The 24,515-nt window shown below is 43.3% G+C and overlaps 1 protein-coding gene across 3 annotated transcripts in view; it reads left to right on the plus strand.

Moving 5' to 3' along the window:
• The window catches only part of TRERF1 (transcriptional regulating factor 1), a 753,074-nt gene that overhangs the window by 658,989 nt on the left and 69,570 nt on the right, over window positions 1-24,515 (plus strand). For all 3 annotated transcript variants that reach the window (XM_085612831.1, XM_085612833.1, XM_085612832.1), the window contains 3 exons: window positions 7,182-7,270; window positions 10,840-10,953; window positions 20,599-20,802. In XM_085612831.1, coding sequence (XP_085468957.1) covers window positions 7,182-7,270; window positions 10,840-10,953; window positions 20,599-20,802 — 407 coding nt within the window. The remainder of the gene's footprint in view (window positions 1-7,181; window positions 7,271-10,839; window positions 10,954-20,598; window positions 20,803-24,515) is intronic.

Genomic DNA, 24,515 nt, shown 5'->3' on the forward strand with positions numbered 1-24,515 from the left:
TTTGCGATCGCAATTTGGCTTCCTACATCTGGCCCTATATGATCTAGAAATTGATGCTTCAGATATAACTATAGGAGCAATCCTTTCACAGTGTTATCCAGTGACAGGTCAATTACATCCTCTGGTCATTTCAAGGAAATTAACATAAGAAGAAATAAATTAAACAATTACAGATTAAGAACTCTTAGCTATTAAGAATGGGACAAAATCTCCAGTCATAGTGTCTACAGACGTCGAAATCTTAGATTTCTTAAGTCTGCTAAAGCATTAACTGCACACCCAATAAGTTGCTATCTGTTCAATGCAGAGTATACACTTTCTATGACCTTCAGACCGGGTGGAAAAGCAGACATTGGCAAGAAATCAGGCAATATTTCCAAATGGCAAAATATTTGGATCAAATACTCAGTGGCGGTGCGTCCATTGGGGGCGTTGGGGCGTTGCCCCCCGCCCGAACCGTAACTCTTAGTTTATTTAAGTTCAGCCGCAGCGGCTCCGAGGGAGAACTGATGACAATCATGACTGTCAGTCAGCATGACGTCGGACCGCCCACCCCCTTCAGAGTCTGAAGGGGGTGGGCGGTCTGGCGTCATGTTGACTGACAGTCAGGGGCAGGCAGCAGCACAAGCACAAGTGCGCATGAGTGGGGATGGTAGGCAAATTTTTCACCATGCCCAGTCATGCGCAGTGGTGGCTGCTCAGGCTTGCGCATGCCCATTAGGAGAGCGAACCTCGGTCTCCTAATGGGCAGGCGGGCAAAGCGTAACACTGCCCTGGCCTGCTCTAAGTCAATCCTGGTGCTGCTACAGCGTCAGGATTGGCTGAGAGGGGTTTGCTACTTCCCAGCAGTGATGCGGCGCGGCTGTTCCACTGTTGAAGCCAGAACGGACCCGAGGCCGGCGGCGCGGACCTGGTCAGGTAGGAGGATTGATTTTATTTTAAAACTCCCTCCCCCAGCCCCCTCGCGACACCCCCTCTTCTCCCTTCACAAGCCGCGAATAAAACAACCTGCTATCGTCTTCCATAGAACTACCTATCAAATACCTGAACATACACAAGCACGATCTTTCTAAAAAGCTCGGTAAACCTGCTGTGCATTATTTAGAAATGCAAGTTCGTAATTAGAATGACAGTTCACAGCACTCGCCGGTTCTAAAGCAAGTCAGGTGAACCATTACTTATGTTTTAGTTGATTTCTGCTTGTCATCAAATGAAACGTTTAACCAATTACATTTATGCTGTCAGTCGTAAACCTGAGTTAGAGTTTAAGAGCTAATTTGCTGAATTTGAGTGCGCATTCAGTTGCCAGTAACTGCGACATAAATTCACGGCTGTTTTCCCACATACTAAAGAACTGACACTTTGTTAAACTCTGGAACCCTGGATTGAAGTCAGAATTGATAAAATTATATTTTATTACCTCTTAAAAAAAAAAATCACACACCCTGCTTAACAGAGGCCACACATTCTCGAGTACAACTCGTGGCGTGTGAAACAGACTTCCGCTTCTGCACTCAGGTCTCAGGAGAGACACATCTTATTCTCTAACAGATTCAAGACTTGCATTTTCTGCGTGGACTTCCCGTACTGTGCTGGGGCATGCTGCGCAAACAGCTGAGAATGCTTACACAAACAGATCACCACGTGTGATAAAATAAGACTGGGCCACAGTGACAGATCTGTGTCTGAAAGTTTCCAATGACCATGGGTCATAATATAAAAAGAATGAATTTCAATTTCCCCTACTCCATTTAATGCTGACCGTGACCAGCCCCAGTGTGGGATTAAAATTCCTTTTCTTGCGCATGCAAAGGGTTACGTTTTGGGTTTTCGAATTTCGTGCATTGCCAAATTTAACACGTTGCATGTGATTATGACATCACCAACTAAAACAAACAAACAAAATAACACGCCGCTCGTGATTCAAAGCGTAACGTAACTTTGCCTCGCAGCACAAAGACTATTGAACAGTTTCTTGCGTGACTTTTGTAGTTTGAGGCATGACCTCCAGTGCAATTACCTTGACACAGACAACAACACTAGGGCTTTGTGACGTATTGTTGAGCGGCACGTGCATCAAGTCTCGGAGTATCTTTCCGAGTCTTTCTTCTGCTGACTGACCTGGGCGCGCTCTGACATTTGGATTTAATTATAATTTGATAATTTCACCAAAATCCGAGAGTCGAAGCACCTCGTTTCATTTTGTTCCTGATCCTGAACATGCTTTTTAAAATCTATTACAGCATCTTATCCTGACTGACTGATGGTTGTGCCCGCCATAGACGATTCACTCCACATCTAACACTGCTATTGATTTTGCGCATTAAAATGCAGTATGCATCATCTCACAAATTACTCTTACAAACTGCCTTCTCTTCCTTAGCCTATGCGCAAGTCTCTGCTTTCATATCAGTGCTCCATGTAGTGATCGAGGTAGAAAAGAAACACTGGAATTGCGATTAAGGATACATACATTGGGGGGTAGACAGAGACACCGAAGGTTATTAGAGGTGTGGCTACGAAAAAACACTATATATACATGTAAGTAGTGTTTGCATAGATCAAACCAAGCTGACAGACAGACGAGAGCTGTTCAGGGTCGAGCGCAGAGATACAATCCGAGAGTGAATCTAGGCCGGGGGTGTTGGCTTCTGAAAGAAAAGGGGGATGGTTTACTTTGTTGAGATGTAGTGCTCTGTGATTGTGTTTCTTCAGCTCTTTCGTAAGCTGAAGAAGTCTTGGAAAAGGGGTCCTTGTAGCTCATCACAGACTGATAATGGTTTATAAAAATATTTGGTTAAACTGCAAAGTAAATTTATGGGTACACATATTAATCTGATGTTTAATGAATGGATTATTGACAAGAAAATAAATGGATGGCGAGGTAGGACAGGACGCAGTTGCAAAAGTAGAGTTCTTTGTGTCTCCCACCATGGAAATAGGCAAAGATGGTTATAATTGTGTTAATGATCTTTTCAATGCATGGTTGGCATAAAGGATTGAGTGTGGCGATTCACTGTAGTTTTGAGATAGAAATAGTCCTCCCTTTTTGGAAGGAGGAATGACACACCAAATAGCCAATAGCACGTGGCGAGTAATCCTCCTCTGTAGTGTGCTTTTATCTACAGTATTTATAAATTAGAAATGAATCATCTGTCTTGCAGACAGCTAAAGCCGTATGTACCTAGATCTGACACGTTTCCACGGATACGTTTGTAGCCCTAATTTTAACAAAACCTTTTAAAAAACATAAATATTGAAAACTGGCCGCATTGAAATCAGTTAGAATTAGTAGCAGCAAACACTAGCGGTATGTGTGTGTGTTCTCTACTGGTAAACGAATAAGTGAATAGGCAGTGTGTTATTAGTATTTACATTGAATAAGAGGTTGGTCAGAAAACGGTAGCGTTATAAACTTGAGATCACCGGCCTCCCCACCTTGAATACATAAGCCTTGGGCCGACATGTAATCACATCTTGCTCCTCTTTTTTTTTTCTTTGACGTGTTTGTGCAAACTTCCCATGATGTCTTGTTGCTTTCGGCCTGGGGCTCAGTGGCTGGCTTCTTGCCAGGCGTGTGGCGCTGGAGCGATCTGGGGGAGGGCAGATTACTCACTAATGTATTGGATTACCATCAGATGGACTGCTGACATTTAGTGTGCGCGCTTATTACATGAAATCCCACTCGGGAGTGCTTCCGGCACTTGTGCATTTACTGCCTGTGTGATAATGGGATGTTGATGGGGGAGATTATCGTCCGTTGTCTGCTATTTATGTTTGTGTGCGTAAAGTGAACAGCTGGGAGGTGCTGAGCATCTTGCAGTTTGCTATGAGTGTGAGAGTGCCTGAGTATGTTAGTGAATGCTGTGTGTGTATGAGGTAGGGACCTCATTGTAATTATTCCGACATGTTGTGCTTTTCATAAAGCAATACAGCGAGCTATCCTTTACCCTAAGCCCAATCCCCATAGGCAGCAGCTGCACGGTAGCATTATTGCAGTCAACAAACCTTAGAATAAGGAGACTGTAATGTAGTCCATGAGATGGCGACGGCAGAGAATGCTGCTAGTTTCCGACCACCTGTTTAGTTGTTTGTTAAATAAAAAACACCTGTGAGGTACTCAGAAATGCATTATATCTCAAAGTCTGTTATGAAGCTCTGTGGTTATACTGAATAAGCAGCTACCTATGTTATATGACATGATCCCTTTATTACTGTAATAACTGCACTTTCTTAATTGCTTTATTAACCTTTCTGCTTTCTCAAATTTGCTTGAAAATGCACCATTTTTCCACTCTTTTTTCAAAATGTTCTCAGGGGGAGAACCCCCCCCGATCCCCCCTTAGGTTGTTCGGGCTCGCTCGCTCGCTATGCTGAAGTATGACAATCATTTTACGCCTCACCACTTTGAAATGTCACCATCCGCCACTGCAAATACTATAGCCACGCATCCAAACATCATAGATCAAATCAAGAAAAACTGACTTCAGAATTAACCAGAGGATATTAGATCATACACAAAGCATCTTTAAGGATAGTCTACTTTGGGTCAAGGAGAGAGTGTGTATACATACTGTTGAATTACTAGTCCTTTATGAAACTCATGGCTAACCTCTTGCTGGTTAATATTGTATCAGTAAAACTGAGCATGTGATTAAAAGGCATTTGTGGTGGGAAAATTTAATAAAGGATGTACACCAGTATGTAACTTTGTTATGTGCCCAAGTTAGGCCCATGTAGCAACGCCGCACATTTTCTTACATTATCCTCTTTTCTGCACAATAACATTATTGCGGTGACCTTTTATACATATTCCCGTGCGTGATAATGTTGGATTTGTTTCTCTGAAACTGCTTTGCTTATACATCTGAATTCGCACAACATTATTATGAGGCCTCGAACATTGAGTACAAGGCCTTTACGCACGATGTACAAATGTTGTTCTGTCTTCATACACGGGGCGACAGGACTATCTGCATATCCATAATAATACTAATCTGCATCTACATCGCAAGAGTGCTTTTTATTATAAATAAAGAAGCATTTCTGGGAGTTAGCAGAGGAGACACTTCTGCTGGCATCGAAAGGTCATGCATGCTGAGGCTTCCTCAAGCAGCTGTCTGACATCTTTGTGAGTGGTGTCCAATTCATGACCAAGCCGGGTTCCTACATTCTACCCCCACCAGGTAATGGAGTTGGATCTCCCAGTGGGGGGATTCTTGTCTCTACCTCTACATACACTCTAGCCATACACAGAGTAGGGATTGCATAGTAGGAGTACTCCTGGTCACCACCTTTTATTATATGCCTGTATATATACACTGTCTCAGCATCTTGGTGGAACTGTGTCTGCTATTTAGTCTTTTGGTGCTTGTAATCACTTTCATCTGCTTCTGTCTACTGATTATTGCAGCACATGTATTCTATACAAGAATAACGTTGGTTTAATAAATATATTGAAAACGTCCCACTGTGTATTCCCTGTATATTTCTCTGAGATCGACTGCACAAGTTACTGAGCGAATAGGTTCTAGATCCGTTACCATAATACCTGAAGGGACTAGGGTTGTCATGTTCGGTGTTTGCCAGAAACCATTTGCTCCTTGTTTGGACTAGGTGGCAATGTGAGCTAGCTGGTCTCTAGGCCAACATATACTACGGGGGTGCATGGAATTAGTCTAAGCACCTCATCCAAAGTTTATGTTGTTCACAAATGCACAGATCATATGGATTAGTGGAAACTACACGACAACTTCTTGTGAAATCTCTATAATAACATAGAATGTGAGAATGAAACCCATGCAATATTTATATCAATGACCTAAGCCACCGTATGGATACTATATCAGTTGATTTCATAGTAGAACTGTTAGCTGACAATGGGTTCACTACTGTTGTGGTAATAGTTAATTTATTCAACAAAATGTCCCTATTCATTCAGGTCAAAAGAAATCACACAGCAATAACAACTGAGGAATTGTTATTGATTATGATATGCATTAAATAAAGTAATCTTTTCCGACAGAGGATTACAGTAAATATTTCTGGCAGTATTCTGTAAAGCAGTTGGATTGGATGTTTGATTTTCATCTGCATATCATCCATAGTCTGATGGACAAATTGAGCGAGTGAATCAAGATTTAGAGACCTATCTGTGATGCTTTCTAGAAGAGCAAACTTCTTGGTAGGAATAGTTTAGTCATAAAACATTTTGTAACAACAATTCACTAAACAGGCTAGATTGTACTGAAAAATGTTTCTTTTTTCCTCCATCAAACCAGTCATCAGGTCGACATATCAAGGAGGCTGGTAATGGCTTGTTTGACTTTAAGTTGCAATGACTTCAGAGTTAGGCTCTGAAAACTCCTGATCAAACCCAAAGACGGATTACATTTACTTCTTCAACACTCCTGATGCAATATTTTCTGACCTCCAGATTTTCCTAACTTTCACAACCTCCTCCTTGGACAATATCTCAACAAAGGCGAAAGCCATTCCTCTGACCAACTCAGCGGACTACTGCACAATCAGTCCATCTTTGAAGGCTGTTCCTCAACCTTGCATCATCCTTTTTTTGTTTTCTGTGCGATTCAGACGCCGGTATTCAACAAAATATTCTTCATAGGGGCTCACATTTCCCCGAGTGGTTAGGCTCATAGCTGATATTTGCACAGACCCGGGGGGACTTTTCTTTGATCCCAGTTCCAGAACTGCTCCCCTGCCAGGCAGAAGAAGATACTTACGTGAATAGTAGATTGAGGATGATTTATTACTCACAGGCTGTGGCACACATGAGAATCAGAAGTGTTGTGCTGGTAAGTAATGTTTCTAGAGACAGAAAGGTTTAATATGTATGATCTTATCACTGAGCCTGAGATCTACTATATGAGACCTCAAAAATAAAGTAAATCAGGTGATATCATTTGAGAAGTATCAAGCTATCTTCTAACATTAAGTGTATTTGGCCATACTATTCAGTGTTCAGAGGTCAGAGTACATAAACAACAGTCAATCAGTGAGCAAATCCAGGTTTGGTGGTTTTGTTGGTGACATAAACCGCTGAATGATAGGAGGCCTTTAGTCCATTGTTTCTTTGCAAATCGCTAAACTTATGAAAAAAAAACACAAGGAAGGTAAACTATGAACTTTGGTTAAAAAAATAAAAATGTAATATTTTTCAGGATCAGATAAGTGGACACCTCAAGAAAAGAAGCTGTTTAACAAATCGCTGGCAAGCAACAACAAAGATTTTTTCCACATTCAGAAAATGGTAAGATGATTGCTTTCTCCCTGTAACTCGTGTCAAGGGAAAGTGCACTATGGTGAGACTGTAATTAAGAAGTGCTTCTGGTGCTCGCTCCCTTACATAGCATTCCAAAAAAACAATTGAATTTTGGGTTAACCACTTCTGTTTCTAAAGAATCACTATTGTTAAAATAGGAGTCCAGAAATGGGGCAATCCGACGGTGGACCAGTAGTGTAAAATTTCAGACTGGTTGAGAGGGTGCCCATATGGGAGCTGGGGCTTCCCTATGAAATTTGACAAGATACAGAGCAACTGGAATGGTCTCTATCGATGTAACTAAAATCCCATGGATGTAGTCCTGTAGTTGCTTCCGGGCCTTAAGAGGAGGGAATAATTGTTTTAAAAATATTAATATTTATTTGTGCACAAAGTGGGTACATTTATCCCTGTTTCAGGGTATATGAATAGGCAGCAGAGGCAACCCAATGACTGCGTGCTTTTGTTATAGGGGGGGTGGGAGACAAGAAAATCACAGTAAAAAGATTACAAGAATAGCATAAATTATTGTGTTGTTGGTCTTCTGAAACTATTGTTACATCCGGTAATTTGGTCCGAGAGGTTTGGCTTTCAGTAGGTGTCAGAAGCATGTGGGGTTCAACGTACAAATGTACGAGATCCCCGCATCCCCTCCAGTGACCATGAGGCACAGTGTTGCTTTTTCTTAAATCATTATACCAACGTACATAACGTATGTATATATATTTTAAAACGCATGCCTTACTATTGTGGCATCACACTTATCTCACCTTATTAAGGTTGACTAGGAGTGGCAAGTTTCTCGACACTGGGCTGGTCCCAGTGTAGTCCTGACGAAGAGCTGGGGAGCTCGAAACTAGTTGACTTCATAATATGCTAGGCACACCTTTCCATCATAGTTAGGGTCCCTTGTCATATTACCCCGTTTTTAATTTTTTCAGCTTAGAGCACCAATAAAGTTTATTCTGTAGCCCACTAGCTGATTATTTTAATTTTCCCACTCCACCACTTCACTTACACCACACATAGTTTACCCAAATTCTCAGTGCTCCTACGTAACACCGCAAGTCGCAGCACGCCTCAGTCCGTAGAGGACTGGGAGGACCCCTATGATGAAGCATGTCACCGTGGGGAAACCCTGGTGAGTGAGGGGACTATAGAAAAAGATAATACTTCTCTTTCGGATAACGGTGTCTTCAAGGATCAAATTGTTTCCTACACCTTCTGCTTTTTCCCAGTTAGGTTCCTGTCTATCTGACCTGTTTAGATAGTCTTTTTTGCTAGATATATTTGTGGAGGGTGAACCTAACTTTTACCTCTACTTCCCCTTATTTCTGAATTAAGTCGTTTATTGCTTGTCATGTTTCACCAAACAGAAGATCTGGCCTGCAAAGTGATTAATAATGCACTTTCATGGCATATCTGTGTAGCACAAGAGAGAGAAAGAGGTTGGGATAGTATTGTATTGTGTAAGTGGAGAACATAGTTGATTGAGGAACAGGAAGTGATCAAAGGAAAGGAAAAGCGGAAGCCATAGAAGAAACTTAGGGCCTTATGCATCAAACATTTTTTGCAAACGCATTTGGGAACGCAAAAAATAAATGCCTTTCTGATGCAGCAAACCCTATTTTGCTATTCGGTAGCCTGTTAACTTATTGCAAAATGGGTTTGGGATTCGCTATTAGGAAGGGGCGTGTTTAGAGCGTCCCTTCCTAATACCGAATCGCATCGGTATGCATGAATGTTTTGCGACCAAAATTTGCATTTTACCACCTACTTCAAGTAGGTGGTAACCAGTTCGCAAATGGGAAGGGGTCCCCAAGGGATCCCTTCCTTTGTGAATGTTGTAAATGCATTTTCTAAGAGCAGGCAGTGGTCCCACGGACCACTACCTGCTCTTAGAAAATGAAAGGAAAAGTTTTAATTTTCTCTTTTGTAAAGCAGCCCGTTTTCCTAAAAAATTGCTTTATTTAAAAGCAATCACAGACATGGTGGTCTGCTGACTCCAGCAGGCCACGATCCCCGTGATTTTTGCGATTCCGCGACCTATCTCATTAATATTCATGAGGTAGGTAATTTGCGATCCCCATGGAATCGCAGAAAGTGTTAAACACATTTTAATGCATTCCATTTTGTGATTTTCTAATTACGAATCGCAAGAATTCACAATTAGGAAATCGCAAGATTGTTGATGCATCTGGCCCTTAGGGCCCTATTAGACTTTGGCAAAATGTGGAGAAAATCCCGTCCGCCGTATTATAAGTGTCATAGGTTATAATGCACTTATAATACAGCAGACGGGACAACCGTAATGTTTGGGACGAATATTTCTGATCTGCTAAACTCTATCCAAGGCCCTCTGTTACACTGTGACCCGTTGTGAGTGGTTTACAACCTGTACCGAGACCAAGAAATAGTCAGTGGGATCAACAAAGAAAGCAAAAAAGTGGCAGGTATTTAACAATGCCACCTTTTTAACTGATTTTCATCCATTAGCCTTTGATTGCCTTTAAAACCAAAAAGGATACTGTTTTATTGCTCCTCCTTCTTGTGTTCAGTTATTCTGCTGATTTTAAATAGATCATTTTTACCATATTTTGCTTTTTCTGCATCACATTTCCTGCATTGTGTGTGTTTGTCTCTGTAGTTGCCATTTATTTGCAGATAGTTGGTGACATATATCATTGGATAATATGTTGTATTTGTTAAGATAATTATTTATTTTAAATTCAGTGTCATTGTTCCTGAGGATATTCGGTCAGGGCATAACGCAAGCCCCTGCAGCAGGCGGAGGTAGTGGGGCACCCTTCAGGGGTAACCCTTTCAGCCCAAGGCCTATGAACATCTGTGAGATATAGGTGTGTCAGAGGCCCCTCACCATATTCTGCAGGGGGTCCAATACTTTTGCAATACCCCACCGGATTATGCAAGTCTCACCACACCCCCACCACTCATATTAGATGCAGCGACACAACATCGACATGACCTGTTTTGGTATATATAAATATATTTACAGGGACAATCGATTGTACACCCCTCATCTCTGCTTCTCTCTCTTTCTCACTCACATTCTTACTCAGTGTACCTTGGTGCTTTTCTAGCCTTTCATTCCTTGTACAGTAGTGGTGTGGAGTATCAATGTATGCTTCTGTTTCATACAGTAGGAAAAAGGACAAAAAATTGAACAACATAGAGCAGAGGACTCGAAATGCTCATGGAAGCTGGGTAAGCTTAATGGGTGTAGCGGTTCAAGGGCAGTTTGCAAGTAGGCAAAATTAGCAGTCAAATCCCTTCTCTAGTGCTACAGGGAAATGGATTCAGGCCACCATTTTGATTGAGCGAGGCCATCAAACAGCCTCCAAATGGTTTTGTCTTTCGATCACCCCAGTGTTCTACTGGAATCCGTTCTCCCACACAGCTTTTCGTTATAACCACTTAAGTAATATTTAGATTTGCATTCATGCTTGTGCCAAAATGTTCTGTTTTTTTGTTTTTTTACCCGTTATTTGTGCTAACACTGTCGCCTTCTGCCATATCTTTATCAATGTTTGCTACAGGTTAATTCCAAGACATTAGCACAATGCGTAGAATACTATTATACCTGGAAGAAAATTCTGCGATTTGGGCGCAAACATCGAACACGTCTCACAGACATAGCGGCAGATTGCATGGTGAGCTGCAGCTATTTTGGTGTTTTCAGATGACTGAATGTATTCTTCATGAAAGGGATGTGTGTACTATGTCTTCCTGGATGATTCATACTTTATTGGCAGCAGAACTGTACTTGCCAGTGTAAATCTAATGGCAGACTGAGGCACTTAGTAATATATCTACATTGGTTTAGTTACTAGAAGATCTTTGTTATTATTATCCAATTCTTAGAAAGAAACTCCTTTTGTAGTGGCCTGGCTTATTGGTGTACCAGAGCATTACACTGCACACCCAACACCATTTTCCCAGCACTTTATATACTAAGTTGGTATTTGGCAAATGGCAGCCATTTTCAGTAGAGTGGTTTATAAATATCCACACTAGTTACTGTTACAGCACTACTTGCACATAACACTAGGAGCAGCAGCTTGCATATAAATGCAAGTCTCAGTCTCAATTAAACTGAGAGGGGCTGATTTAGAAAGCCTTTTGCAATTTGACCTCTATTCTTAAAAATAGTAATTTAACTATGTTGTATATACTTTGCAATACTTTGTGTAATGCATTTATACAACTTGCACACATACAGTTCAAAAGTGGCATCTTTAGTTGAGTGTCACAGTATTGGCCAGGAAAATACTAACCTTTTGATTATTCACAACTTTAATCTGCATTTCCACACTTCCCATACTTACCTGTGTGTCTACCTTATACACAAATGGGGCCTGGATCATTTGGAACAGACAATGTTGGACTGTGAAAGAAAGGGTGCAATTCATGATAAAAATATTCTCATTGCATGAAAAACTACAATCAATAAATTATAAGACATCATGTTTCTAACCATATTGATGAATACTGTGAATGTTTGCATTGTGTACATTTTGCATACCTGAATATACATTGGATATTATCCATCTAATGGATAAAGTTGAACTTCAGATTCATTATGTAACAAGCTTTCGGCAGTTCAATACACCGTTCATAAACTAGCAATCTCTGGTTGCTTCCACTTCCTCAGTTGGTGCATTTAAAATATCAATTTTAAAATGTGTGCAATTGGTAAAAAGTATGAAAGCTCTATGGTTCCATCCCAAATAAACTGTTGAGGTGGCATGAAGGTATTCTATATATTCGATGGAAAATGGTTTCCCAGTAGCGTCAAATCTCAGGACGTGTTTCAAGAATATATGGATGTATATCACGTTGGCTGTACTTAAAACGATTTTGAGGGAAGCTAATTTTGTAGCGTACAATATGAACTATGGATGATATAAGTTAGTGGTGGTTTGTATTTCTTTTTATTTGCTATATCTTATTTATTTTTAGTAAACAATAAATTTCACACCTGTGATCCAAGATCATATTCAGTTCAAACATACATAAATGTATGATAAAATTACATGATTTTTGTGTCATGGGGTGGGGGCATAGGACAGTGTAAAAGGTTAGTGTTTGAACTATTGAGCAGTAAAGATCTACTAGGAAATAGGAAAGAAGTTAGCTGTTGCAGAAATGAGAAATATAAATTCTGGCAAGATCAAACAAAATTGAGATTTTTGACTAATGCATAGCATTTAGTGTGGGCAAATAATATATCATATGTACTTAATTATATTGTGTTAGGTATTTATCTTGAAAGGTTTTAACATCAGGCATGTTAATATATTGAGTTTCTGGTAGCCTTAGCATGGCTGGTAGGGTACATCTACCTTTCAGTTTCCAACAATCTAGTCAATGCCAATATATTTTGGGTTAGTTTAGGCAGATGGCGAGCAATTTAATACAGTTTGGGCTTTATTTAGAAATATAGAATTAACCTACATTGAAAACTTTATAGAAGCAGGGTTTGTACTTTAGATTATCTAGCACAGTTCGGTGCAGGAGAATGCTGTACATGCAACAATCTAAAAATAATTTGCTAATCACCCAGCCATAGAAAAGGCACAAAACTAAACCTCATAATCTGCAAAAAACAACCATCATTGAAACCAGTTCCAACTTTAGTAGACTGTTCTGACCATTTCCCAGTTACTTTCACCCTTCCCTACCCTAAAACCTATTTTTTGGGTTAAACAAAGAAACCAAAGGTTTGGGTCAAAAACGTCAAAGACACCTACTTGTCTGTACTGGAATATAACATTTTTGCTAAGTAAATTAACCGTGAAATGGAACCGGATTCTACCAAACTGATAGATCATTATAACTCAACCCTGACTAAAGTAGCGGGCAGTAAAACGCCAGTTACTTGAAAAAACAGAACAACAACAAATGCTCTCACTGGTTGTCAAAAGAATTACATAAATAGAAGAGATTCTCAAGAGCAAAAGAGATTATAGCGGCAAACCCATCTGTACGAAACCTTAGAAATCAATGATCCAAATGCAAAAACAACGTATTTGTGGTCCAGAAATCCTTTTTCATGTCATACATCAAAATTCCTAAAAACCACCTTAAGAAATTTTGCAATATTGTCAAAAAATATAAACCCCTGTCTCTCTAGCTTTCTTTCCACCCCTTTGCTGATGACACTCAGGTCTGCTTGAAATTTGCCTCACTAGATTACATTTTCATCCTGGCTAACACCCTAAACGTCTTCCTATCCTGGATATCAAATCACCAAATCAGAGTGAATGTCTCTGAAGACTTGCAGGCTGATTTAATTGTTGGCGGATGAAGTAATCTCTGTTGGTCTGGCAGAGGACTTACTATCCACCAAGCCGGGACTACTCTGGCTGCCAAAATTAGAAATGACTGCCAAGATGGCAGTCATTTTAAAAGCATTGGCAGGAACCGCCGTCATGGCAAATTGCCAAATAGATTCACATCCTCCTTTACAATACGTCTACGATGTGGTCTTATTGAATCAAACCTGATTCAGCCTCCAGAGACACTTGATGCCTTGGATGAATACTGCACGGAAAACGCGATGTCAGAAAATCTGGACAAAACAAAAATTCTCATTTTTGGGAAACGACTCATCAAAAAGTGCTCATGGCATCTATGTGGTGTGCAGGTAAAGAGAAGAATCAGTTATAAATATCTGGATGTCTGGCTCCAGGATCGCACCTCCCCTCCCATCTTCTGCATTTGAATGCCCTGAAGCCAATACTTGCCACGCTTATATATGCCTTTAGGAACTTATGCCCAACACTCAAACTCAACATTGAGTCCACTGATCCACGTGGTGAAGGCAAACTTTATACCGACCATGCCCTGCATGCTGAAGCACAATGCTGTGCGCAGTGCAATGTTTACCACATCCTTTTTGGAATGCCCAGGGTACTCCTCGCAAGCCCAAATATAAGGCTGGAGTTTTGGGCTAATTGAACAAGATCTGGCCCACAAGTCACGGCGTCTCAAACATCTCTTACGTTGCACAGAGCAAACACCGAGATTCTTAAGGCAATTTGGGAAGAAATTCATACATTCTCACATAACAATGCCTCTGCAAGTGCACTAACAGATGCACTTTCAACACTCAAAGCAGAATCGCCATGGGATCTGCCAATAACAAAAAAGCAGTTCCAACACCTTGATCAACAAGTCCAACATCTTGTTTGCCACTGATACAGACAAATGCAAAAGAACAATTGATGGATGGAATGCTGAACAATGTCAAACACTTACCCCCAGTACAGAGATCTGGGCCTAAATCCATTGTTTTGTTTCTCACTATGCCAAAACAGTTTGGACTCAAATTAGTCTTGACCCTGCTCCCCATGGGAACAGTCCAGCTCAAACTGCCAGGCCAGGGGATCCCTGGACTGGAAACAAGCATCCTAGGACGGTTTTGAGGAAGGAGTAATTTTGATGCAAAAGTCATTCTCGGATGACCGTCAACACGTACAATCATTTGGCTCTGCAGGCGTAATTACAGATAATTATAAACACTACTGTAAAATCAGACTGCCTCAACTCCGTTTTGGTAAAGCAGTGACACTGGACCATTGGTCAAAGTGGCTCCTGAAACGTTCGTCAAGGCTGTGCCACATCTGTAACAACCAGGAGGAATTGTTATCACACATTTTCTGCACTTGCAATTTTTGCTAAATGAACTTCGCTTCTGGCTTTGCAACGTTTTTAAATCAATCTGGTATTTTAACATGTCAACATGCTGCAGTCTTCTGCCTGCAAGGCAATCCGCTTGCTGGTGTGGTGGGGTTCATCAGTAGGTTTATAAACAGAGCGTACAAATGTCTGGCTTCAAGATCTTTGTTAATAGAATCTGATGAGAAGTTCCTGGGATTGGTTGCTAGTTAATAGCTACAGTGCAAAGACAGGTATGAACTCCGACACCGTTGGATAGTTAACTTGGAGTGCTGCTTTTGTCTTTTTAGTAATGTTTTTAACAGAACAACATGCCAATCAATTCTGCAAAATGCACTTTCTATCTTATAAACATGGCACTTGAATTGTATTACCAAATTTTTATGTATGGTTTTTATGAACTGAAAAAAGCATATCTATCTATCTGTCATACATAGTACATATGTGCATACTTGAGGGTGCTCCACTTGGATGCTCAAGCTTTCAAGAAAACGAAAATGCTATGTCAAGCTTCCTCGTGGAGTGGGCCCATAATCTAAAACTCAATTTCCCTGATATTGGCACTTTTCAGAGATTCCACATAATGCTGCGCTTCCAAGACCACTTCTAAGTTGATATATTTCCTTGTTAATGTTCTTAGAATGTGAATATTGAAAAACTGAGTTTAATGTAAAAAGATCGTCGTGCCTACAATATAGTTTACAGGAAATATGTGAATTCTGTTTACTGCATAGCCCAGTGTTTTAGCTGTGGGTCGAGAGCCAATTTCTGGTGAGTCGCAAAAGTCCAAGCAATAAATAATGATGTCTTTAAATGCTATATTTATCTTGCGCTTCAAAGATAGATTATGTCAAACGCCAGGCTCTCCCTTCTATCAAATTGCTGCTTATTTTTAAACATGGGGATTGACGTTTTTCAGACTCCTCTCACTTTTGTTTCAGAGAAAGGAAACTAAAATGAATTGTGTGACAATCTTGCTGGGGTACAGGGAGTGTGAAAGGAAAGGCTGTAGGATGTGCTTTGTGACACACAACAAAATGTAAATACTTGTAAATCAACTGTACACATTCAGCAGTTTGGAAAGCAAACATGGAGTATATATTTTTGAAAATTCTGAAGTATGAAGGAATAAAGGTTTGATAGGATCGAAACAAATCAAGACACTTTACTTGGTGATGAGCAAATGATATTCAGTGAAACCGGGTTTCCATGCGTTGTTATAGTTATATCAGTAAATGTGCATGTCTGTGCAAATTTAGTGGTCATTACCTTAGAAAATGTGCTGTCTGAAAATGGCAGGGCGCTACCACACGAGGTTTTAGTTACATTACAAAATCACCTTCTTCATGTCCATTAACCCCTTCAGCGCTCATGACGGAGCCACTCCGTCATGAGCCACGGGTGCTCATGACGGAGTGGTTCCGTCATGCTGCGGCCGTTGGCCGCCGCTCCTCCCATGCTGCGCTGATTCCCCGCCTGTGCGGGCGATTAGCGCAGTGGGCGGAGTCATGACGGAACCACTCCGTCATGAGCACAGCGCCACCGCGCTGCCCCCAAACCCCCCCCAGCGCTGCGGCGGAATTCCCGCCGCAGCGAAGGGGTTAAAGCTAGGTGGATCACAATAGTTTGTTGTTCTAAAAATTGGGTTGTGGTTCTAAAACGTATGGGAAGCACTGGCTAAACCTATTGTTTCACTCTCTTCTGAACTATTTTTCTAGGCCACTTCAAAGATTGACCTTGGTGGCAAGGAAGTACTACACATACACATATTTTCACTATTTGATATGGGCTTTACTGTGATGTTGTATATTCATCCTATACTCTGTGTAGCATGCTGCTAGTCCAATGCGCTATAAAAACTACAAATAAAATACTAAAGTATACAACAAAATAGAATTTAAAGAGGGTAAACATTTTCTCAAGGTTCTGGCTGCAAATAACCTTCATGGTAGGCCTGTCGATGTTAGATCAGATTTTTATTGAAGGGATGGGTTGTCAGTTCCTTTCTGTAAACTTAGTGTGTCATACGTATAATTGGATATTATGCAAGATCCTGTTGCATATCTTGAAAAGTCTTGTTTTTTTGGTCTTCCCCTTTTAGAACTTTTCCTGTCTGGCAGTATTAAGATTGGGTTTGTCCATCTGGCCAACAGAGATTTTTGTTTTTTATTTTTGTTCACACTGATTAGGTGGCACGTTGGAGGTTATAGCCATATCGATTATGAAAGTGGTCTTAAAGAGATGGCTGGCTGGGGGAGGGAGTGAATGACTTTTTTTAATTTGAGAATAAGTTATCTTTGCATTTTTCATCTCTTGATGAGTCTGGTTGTTACTTGTATGATGCTTTTCAGTGTGATTAAGTGAGACTGCTGATGACCTATAACCTCTATTCAACTAGAGTTACTATAAGTATACTACTGCTGTCCATATAATGCCCATTCCTATGAGTTGCTCCCTGCTGCACTTTTGTGGACTCCTCAGGCCTTTAATAAATAGGTGGTTGTGCAGTAGATGTGCAAGATTGTACCTCCCAAGAGTAGGTTTCCTCATCTCACTTCCTATGCATGTATTGAATGTGGTTTAAACGGTATCATACTCAGTAATTCACATGGTAGGGATTCCCATGCATGTACAAACGTGCCTTTTCTCAGACACCCATGCGTAGGTATGCACTTGCTGCAACATGTTTGAAGCAGCCGCTGTCATACAAGCATGGTACCCAAACTCTTCCAACATCATCTACACTGCACTCACTCTCTGTCTAACCATCCTTGCACTAACATGTAACCCTTTGGTGCCCTATTTGTCACTCCTTTTTGGTTTGACTTTAAACGTAGATGCAGAGGCAAAGCATAGATAAGGGGATAACTCTAGTCTTTACAGAACACACCAAACACTACCTATATAGGCCACATGACATGAATCTTCCATCTTCAGCACTCCCACGGTGTGTAATGCATTAGGCATCTGAGCACAGATTCAAAGGCACTGCAACGTGGGTCACTCTAGTTGGCCTACAATCCTCTATCCCTTTTTCAAACAGAGAGAATCTGCCTCAAAGGCCACCTGCACTAGGCTTATGCACAAGAAGAACATTTTGTAGCAAAAGATGAAAACAGATTTATATTTTTTTTAAAAAGCAACATAGGGAGTATTGCCTCACTGGATTCAAGATTTCCTTCAAAAAGTTGTTACTGCAGATAGATCTTCGAACCACTTGTTGCTCACACATACAAGGCCCAAATTAGGAATAGAACCACTAAGCGACCCCTTTTGCTGGAACCTGTAAGGAAGAAGAAGAGGTCTACTATGCGTGAAGACCTGTCCAAGACTTCTTGGACGATCCTGAAGACAAACTAAAATATACCTGCTTTGAGGACCTGTATGAGGAGAAGTTGATCCAAGTTCAGTGGATGGTGTACCTAGCGAGACCAAGAAGCAATACATCGAACCACCAGACAGAGTACTGCAAGATGACCACAGTGGATGGGGCCTTGCTTGTGAGCTTCACCTCATTCTCTGCCTCTCTTTTGTGTGCTTGTACACCCTTCTTTAGCAAGGTGCTCTGGCCGTGTTGTGTGATTTCTAATGGGAAATGCAAAGTTTCTTCCTCAGACCCCACCCTCTTTCCTCTGGTGAAACAAACATAAATCCACAAACCTCTTATCCACCTCCCCACGAGAACACTAGAATAACCTTCACTACAATCAATGCTTCCCCTGCCCTGCCTTTCGTACCTGACCTCTTGGGCTGCCTCTCCATTTGTGCTATGGAAACACCAAGTTTAGAAACATTGGAAAGTATTATATGTTCTCCTATGGTGTACTAGACTACCTAGCTGGATTTATGCTGGAGATTTGACAGTACACCACTTTAGCAAATCGCACTTTAAGTGATTGTTACTAAGAAACCTGATCTCCGTGTTAAGTGGGACCTGTACACATGTGGAAGGCTAAGTGAACTTCTGTGAGTTACAAAGACACGATGCAGATAAGGTTGCTTATGATCACCATTTCCCTACTTTTTTCATCTGCTTCGGAGCTCAGTTTGACCGCGTCAGCAGCACCCACAGATGCTAACACTATAGTAACATCAGCAGTCGTTTATTCTCCCTTCTCCTCCCCAAACCCCCAGAAGGTGCCAGGCTTTCATATGTTTGAATGTTTGCATTGTCAGCATTCCATCCATCAATTGTTTGCTGTAACACTTTTCGCCCTAAGTGGGATAGGTATGCCCAGACGTGGGTCCCTTGCTCACTGTGCCACTGGATTCAAGCTAGCTGGCTGAAGAAGGGTGACATACCCTGAAACCGGTCCCAGGATGCTTGTTTCAGGTCCAGGGAGGACATGGCCTGGCAGTTCGGTCGGGACTGTTCCCATGGGGCACAGGGTCAAGACTGATTTGCATATGGCTGGGTCCAAACTGGGGTGGCGTAGTGGGCAAAAGAATGATGGATTTAACCCAGATCTTTTGACTGGGGGAGAATGTTTGCATTGTCAGCATTTCGTCCATCATTTGTTTGCTGTAACACAGGCTTTCATAGCTGGCTTTGTCGATAATGGATTTTGATGTGCTAATCTTTATGTAAATAGAGATGTAGATGTTTTCCAATCAGTAACCATGGCTGGAAGTTGCCACTGCAAGTGTTTTTTGACTGTGTCATATTTCAAGTTCTAACCCTTTACTGTCTTGTTGATTAAACCTTCACTGTAGGACCACCCTAACCCACTTCATTTTAGAACCTTACTGTTGCAAGAGAGTAAATACTGAATATGTATGTATAATTGTTTGAAGAAGTATTTGTAGAGCAAGAACCAAGCTGTGAAGAAATTATGCGCTGGAAAAGGGTGGTAGCCTGAAGACCAATACAGTCATTTAAAAGAGGTAACCCGCAGGCAACTCTAGTATGCGGGGTGGTTCCTGAAAGAGATGAGCTTTCAATTTCTTCTTGACTTGCAGGAGGGTGAAAGCATTCTGATGCTGCTGGGGATATTGTTTCAGATCCGGATAAATGGAGAAGGCCTTCTTCTGTTTTTTCATTTTCCTTCATCTTTTCATTTCCAGTTTGGGTGTGTCCTGGCTCTTAGTGTGCGCCATCTGCCTACCAGAGGCACATAGTTTCTTGTCCAGGTATGACACATTGTTATTTGTGATGGCCTTCTCAGTGATGCATCTGATTTTAGAGATGATATAGGCCCGTGTGGCGAGCTAGTGCCATTAGCCTTGGGGTGTCCTGGTTGAACCCCTTCGCACACGTGATAATATGTGCTCCTGTTTTTGAATGCTTTTCAGGAGTGTATGGGATATTTCTGAGTAGAGCCTGCCAGAGCTTTGGCACTTATAAATAGTGTGGTAGCACCCATAATTCTGGGTCTCTAGTATAAATGACAGTTGCTCACTTGAGAACTGCCAAGTAATCACTGACTGCCAGAGAACCTGAAAAAAAGGGCTCGCACAGAACAGACAATTAACTATTATAATCTTATATAACCTGAGTAAATATAATGCTACAAACATTAAGACTGGTCTATTTTTATGATAGAAAAAAGCATAATAATTTATAGAAAAAACCAATTGCAGCATGACTTAACCATTGTATGTTTTGATGTCCCCAGACAAGTCCTGAAGAAAAGGAGTTGGAGATGGATATTGATGATGAAGATGAGCTTGAGGAGGATATAAAATCTGAACAAGAAGAGGAGTGTGAATTACAGAAATGTCCAGAGCCTTCAGTTGCAGTACCTTTGGAGCTGCCACCTTTTCAGAGTCTTGGACTGCCATCTCCTTCATTTATATGTGAAATGCCAAACTGTGGGGCGGTAGGTTACCTGTTACAAATTCCATATTTTTCTCCAGGCGTCCAAAGGTGCAAATATCAGTCTGTATTCAGCCTTTCTACTTAGGCTAGATTTCCACAGTAAAATATTAAACATACTGTGTTGCTGTAGTCCTTTTGATCATTGTTTCTACGACTTGCTAAGATATATTAATACACAGCCACATTGTGCACTGGAAAAACCTGCTGTAGTCTTCTTGTCTTTAACCAGTATGAAAAACAGCAGGCTAACTGAAGCAAAAGTAAAGATTTGTTTTAGAATCTAATTAACATCTGCAGCAAAATGTTAAACAGTTTTTACAATTCATTGCTTACAGAGAGCTCCAAACTACCATAAAGTGCCACTAGTGCTAAGATGGCTGGAGTCAAATCTCCTGACTTTCTGTCTCTTCCCTTCTCTTCCCCCTCCAAAGTCCTTCTTGCCTACCACTGTGCCATCACAATCGGAACACTGAACTACCCACATGCATACAAATAAGCATACATAACATGGCATATTAAAGGGCTCCCAGAACCATGGTAGGCTACATGGCACCGGATTTCTCTCTAGCAGTGTTCCTCATCAGGAGAGGCTGAGCTGTCTTGAGAAAGTCTATGTGGCAGTGGAGACTGTTGGATCGGAATGACTAGAAGTGCTTTCAATTAAGGGGAAATGTTATTTATCATGTGTCAGTCTTTAGACATAATAGCATAGGATCCCAGCTCAATTCGAAGACTGCCTCCTTAATCCTCCAAGGCACCTGTAAATTTCTTCATCACCAAGAACTCCCAGATGCTGGTAAGAGAGTCTGAAGCAGTGGATATGAGCTCTGTGCCCAAACAAGGGGCTGTGGATTATTTTGCTGCCAGGAGCACCGGTGCAATCTGGTTCCCCCTATGCAGTGGGAACTCCTCTGGTACTGGGGTCCTCAGAAGAGTTTTCTCAGAGAAACTGAACAGTGAAATTGTGGATCCCATTCATTTCATTGAGTACCTCTTCCCAGAGTCAGTGGTGGGCAGTTACCAAATAGATGTATCTGAAAGAGACACGTTAGTGATAGATTCCTTACCTTAGAATATCCCCAGGCGTCAGACTGGATCCGGAAAGTTTTGCTAGCAGTACCCCTGCACGTCAATAGGTGGCGTCCTGCGGATCCGCGACCGTCGCTGGCGTCGTAAGCGCCGAGATGACATCACGGAGACTTCTTTAGGTGCCACCCATGCGCTCTGACGTCAGTTCTTTCTTTTTCTGCGCCAGCAAGCGCAGATCCGGATAGAGAACGTACCTTAGTCACTTTTTGACTACTCTTTTGAGACTTTTGTCTCCCCTTTTTTATCCTGGTGCACATAGGGATGCCTGGATTTAAGTCCTGTGGGTCCTGCCGTCGCCAATTTGACGGTGGCGGACCCCCACGATGTTTGCCTCTACTGCCTGGAGACCGACCACGACTCCAGGTCCTGCCGGATTGTGGGGCCATGGCTCCGAAGGCCTTGAGGGAGCGGCACCAGAAGCTGCTGGAGGTCCGGCACTCGTCCCAGCGCCATTCCAGGTCTAGGGACCGTTCCTGGGACCGCTCGCGGGGCTGCAGTCGTCGCTCCTCGGGCTCCAAGTCTTCGTCCTCGGATTCTAGTAAGCGACAACAAGTCAAAGAAGCGTGTTCGCTCTCCGACGTCCCCCCGTCGGTCCTCGGATGCAGACGAGGGGGACAGGGCCTCTGCCCCTGCGGCTCCTTTGGAGCCTGGGAGTCCCGCGGCCTACCCGCCTTACCCGGGTCCATCGGCGACTCCCGAACAGGTGCATGAATTTCTTGCCACCATGGACCGCCTTTTTATGCCTCGGGCTACTGTCGGCGCGCCTTGGGGCCCCGCGGTCCCGTGTCCAGATCCTGTTGGGCCGCCGGTGGATCCAGCTTCGGCGCCATAGGATCCTACGCCGTTGGCTCTGGCCCCGGCGCCACGAGGTCTGGCGCTGCCGGCTCCGGCCCAAGCGCTGCCCTTGGCTCCGCCTCCGGCGCCGCAGTGGGTGCCCTTTCTTCCACCCTTTCCCCGGTTCCAGGACCATTTCGTTCCTGCCTGGGATCCGCATTGGGAGACGGCGCCGGCCCAACCGCGACCGTCGCTGTTCCTTCCCCGGCTCCGGCTCTACTGCCACGGCCGGTTCCTCCTGCAACGGAGGGGGAGGATGACTGGGAGGGGTCCGTGGACCCTCTTGCCCGTCAGTGTGACTCCGAGCAGGACTGGGTGGACGATCTGGAGGACGCCGGCGACCTCGATCTCTCTTCAGACCCGGGGTTTGCCTCACCCGATGGTGCTCCGTCGGGCTGCCGAGGTCCTCAACCTCGATCTTCCTATGGTGGCCCTCAAAACTAATCTCCTCACTACCTCGTCGGAGCCACTGCTTTCCTTCAACGACCCCCTAACCGACGTCCTGTTGGGCACTTGGTCGCGGCTGGCCACGGGGGCCTCTGTGGATAAGAATGTCGCCAGGCGTCACTGCCCGGCGCCTGGTGACCCTGTGTTTCTGACCACTCATCCCACGCCTGAGAGTCTGGTCATCCAGGCCTCGACGTCGCAGAGTGCCTTTCCCACGGCTCCGCCGGATAAGGACTCTAAGAAGCGGCAACAGTTCGGTAAGCGGTTGTTCTCTTTGGCAGCTTGGGGCTGCTTATTGGGCCGCTATTCCCACACGGTGTGGGATACGGTTGCTCAGGTGTTGCCTCAGTGTCCTGAGGAGGTCCATGCTGTGCTTTCCCAGGCGGTTGCTGAGGGTAAGGATGCGGCTAAATTCGCCATTCGGTGTGGTTTGGACACCGCTAACTCGTTGTGCAGGGCGATTTCTACGACTGTGGCGCTGCGTCGCCACACTTGGTTGCGATCTACTGGGTTCTCGCCCGATGTCCAACGGTCGCTCATGGACATGCCTTTCGATGGCACTCGCCTGTTTGGTGATAAGGCCGACAGTGCACTGGAGTGTTTCAAGGACTCTTGGGCCACGGCTAAGTCCTTGGGTCTTTCCACGAAGAGCCCGGTTACTCCTGGTTTTCGTTCCTTTCGTGGCTAAGGCAGGGGTGCCCAGGCACACTTCTTCAGCAAGCCTGTGCAGAACCAGCCTCAGCGCGGCCGGGGAACGCGGCTTCCACAGGGGCGGCTATGGGAATCAGCGTGGGGGACAGTCTACCTCTGCCCCCGCTGCTTCTACCTCCAAACCTTCCTAATCCGAGCTTTGTGGAGCACCCCACGCCAGTGGGTGGCAGGATTCATCATCACCTCTCCCACTGGCACGCTATCACATCGGACAAGTGGGTGTTGCAGATCATCCACAAGGGTTACTCCCTTCCAGTCCACCCCTCCAGCCATGCCACCTCGGTACCACCGCATGATCGGGGGATTACTTGGCATCTCTCCAGCAGGAACTTGCGGCCCTCTTGGCCAAGGGGGTCATCGAGTGCGTTCCTGGGCCGAAAGTAGGGAGTGGTTGTTATTCCCACTACTTTCTGGTCCCCAAGAAGGACAAGGGGGGCCTGCGCCCCATCTTGGACCTCCGGGACGTCAATCGCTTCCTCCGGAAGGAGAAATTCAAAATGCTGACTCTGGCTCAGGTCCTGGCTGCTATCGACCCTGGATGGTAGCGTTGGACTTGCAGGACGCATATTTTCACATCCCCGTCCTGCCGGCCCACCGGCGTTACCTGCGGTTCACGGTAGGCCAGGAGCATTT

This window comes from Triturus cristatus, chromosome 6 (genome assembly GCF_964204655.1).
Source record: "Triturus cristatus chromosome 6, aTriCri1.1, whole genome shotgun sequence".
Taxonomy (NCBI): domain Eukaryota; kingdom Metazoa; phylum Chordata; class Amphibia; order Caudata; family Salamandridae; genus Triturus; species Triturus cristatus.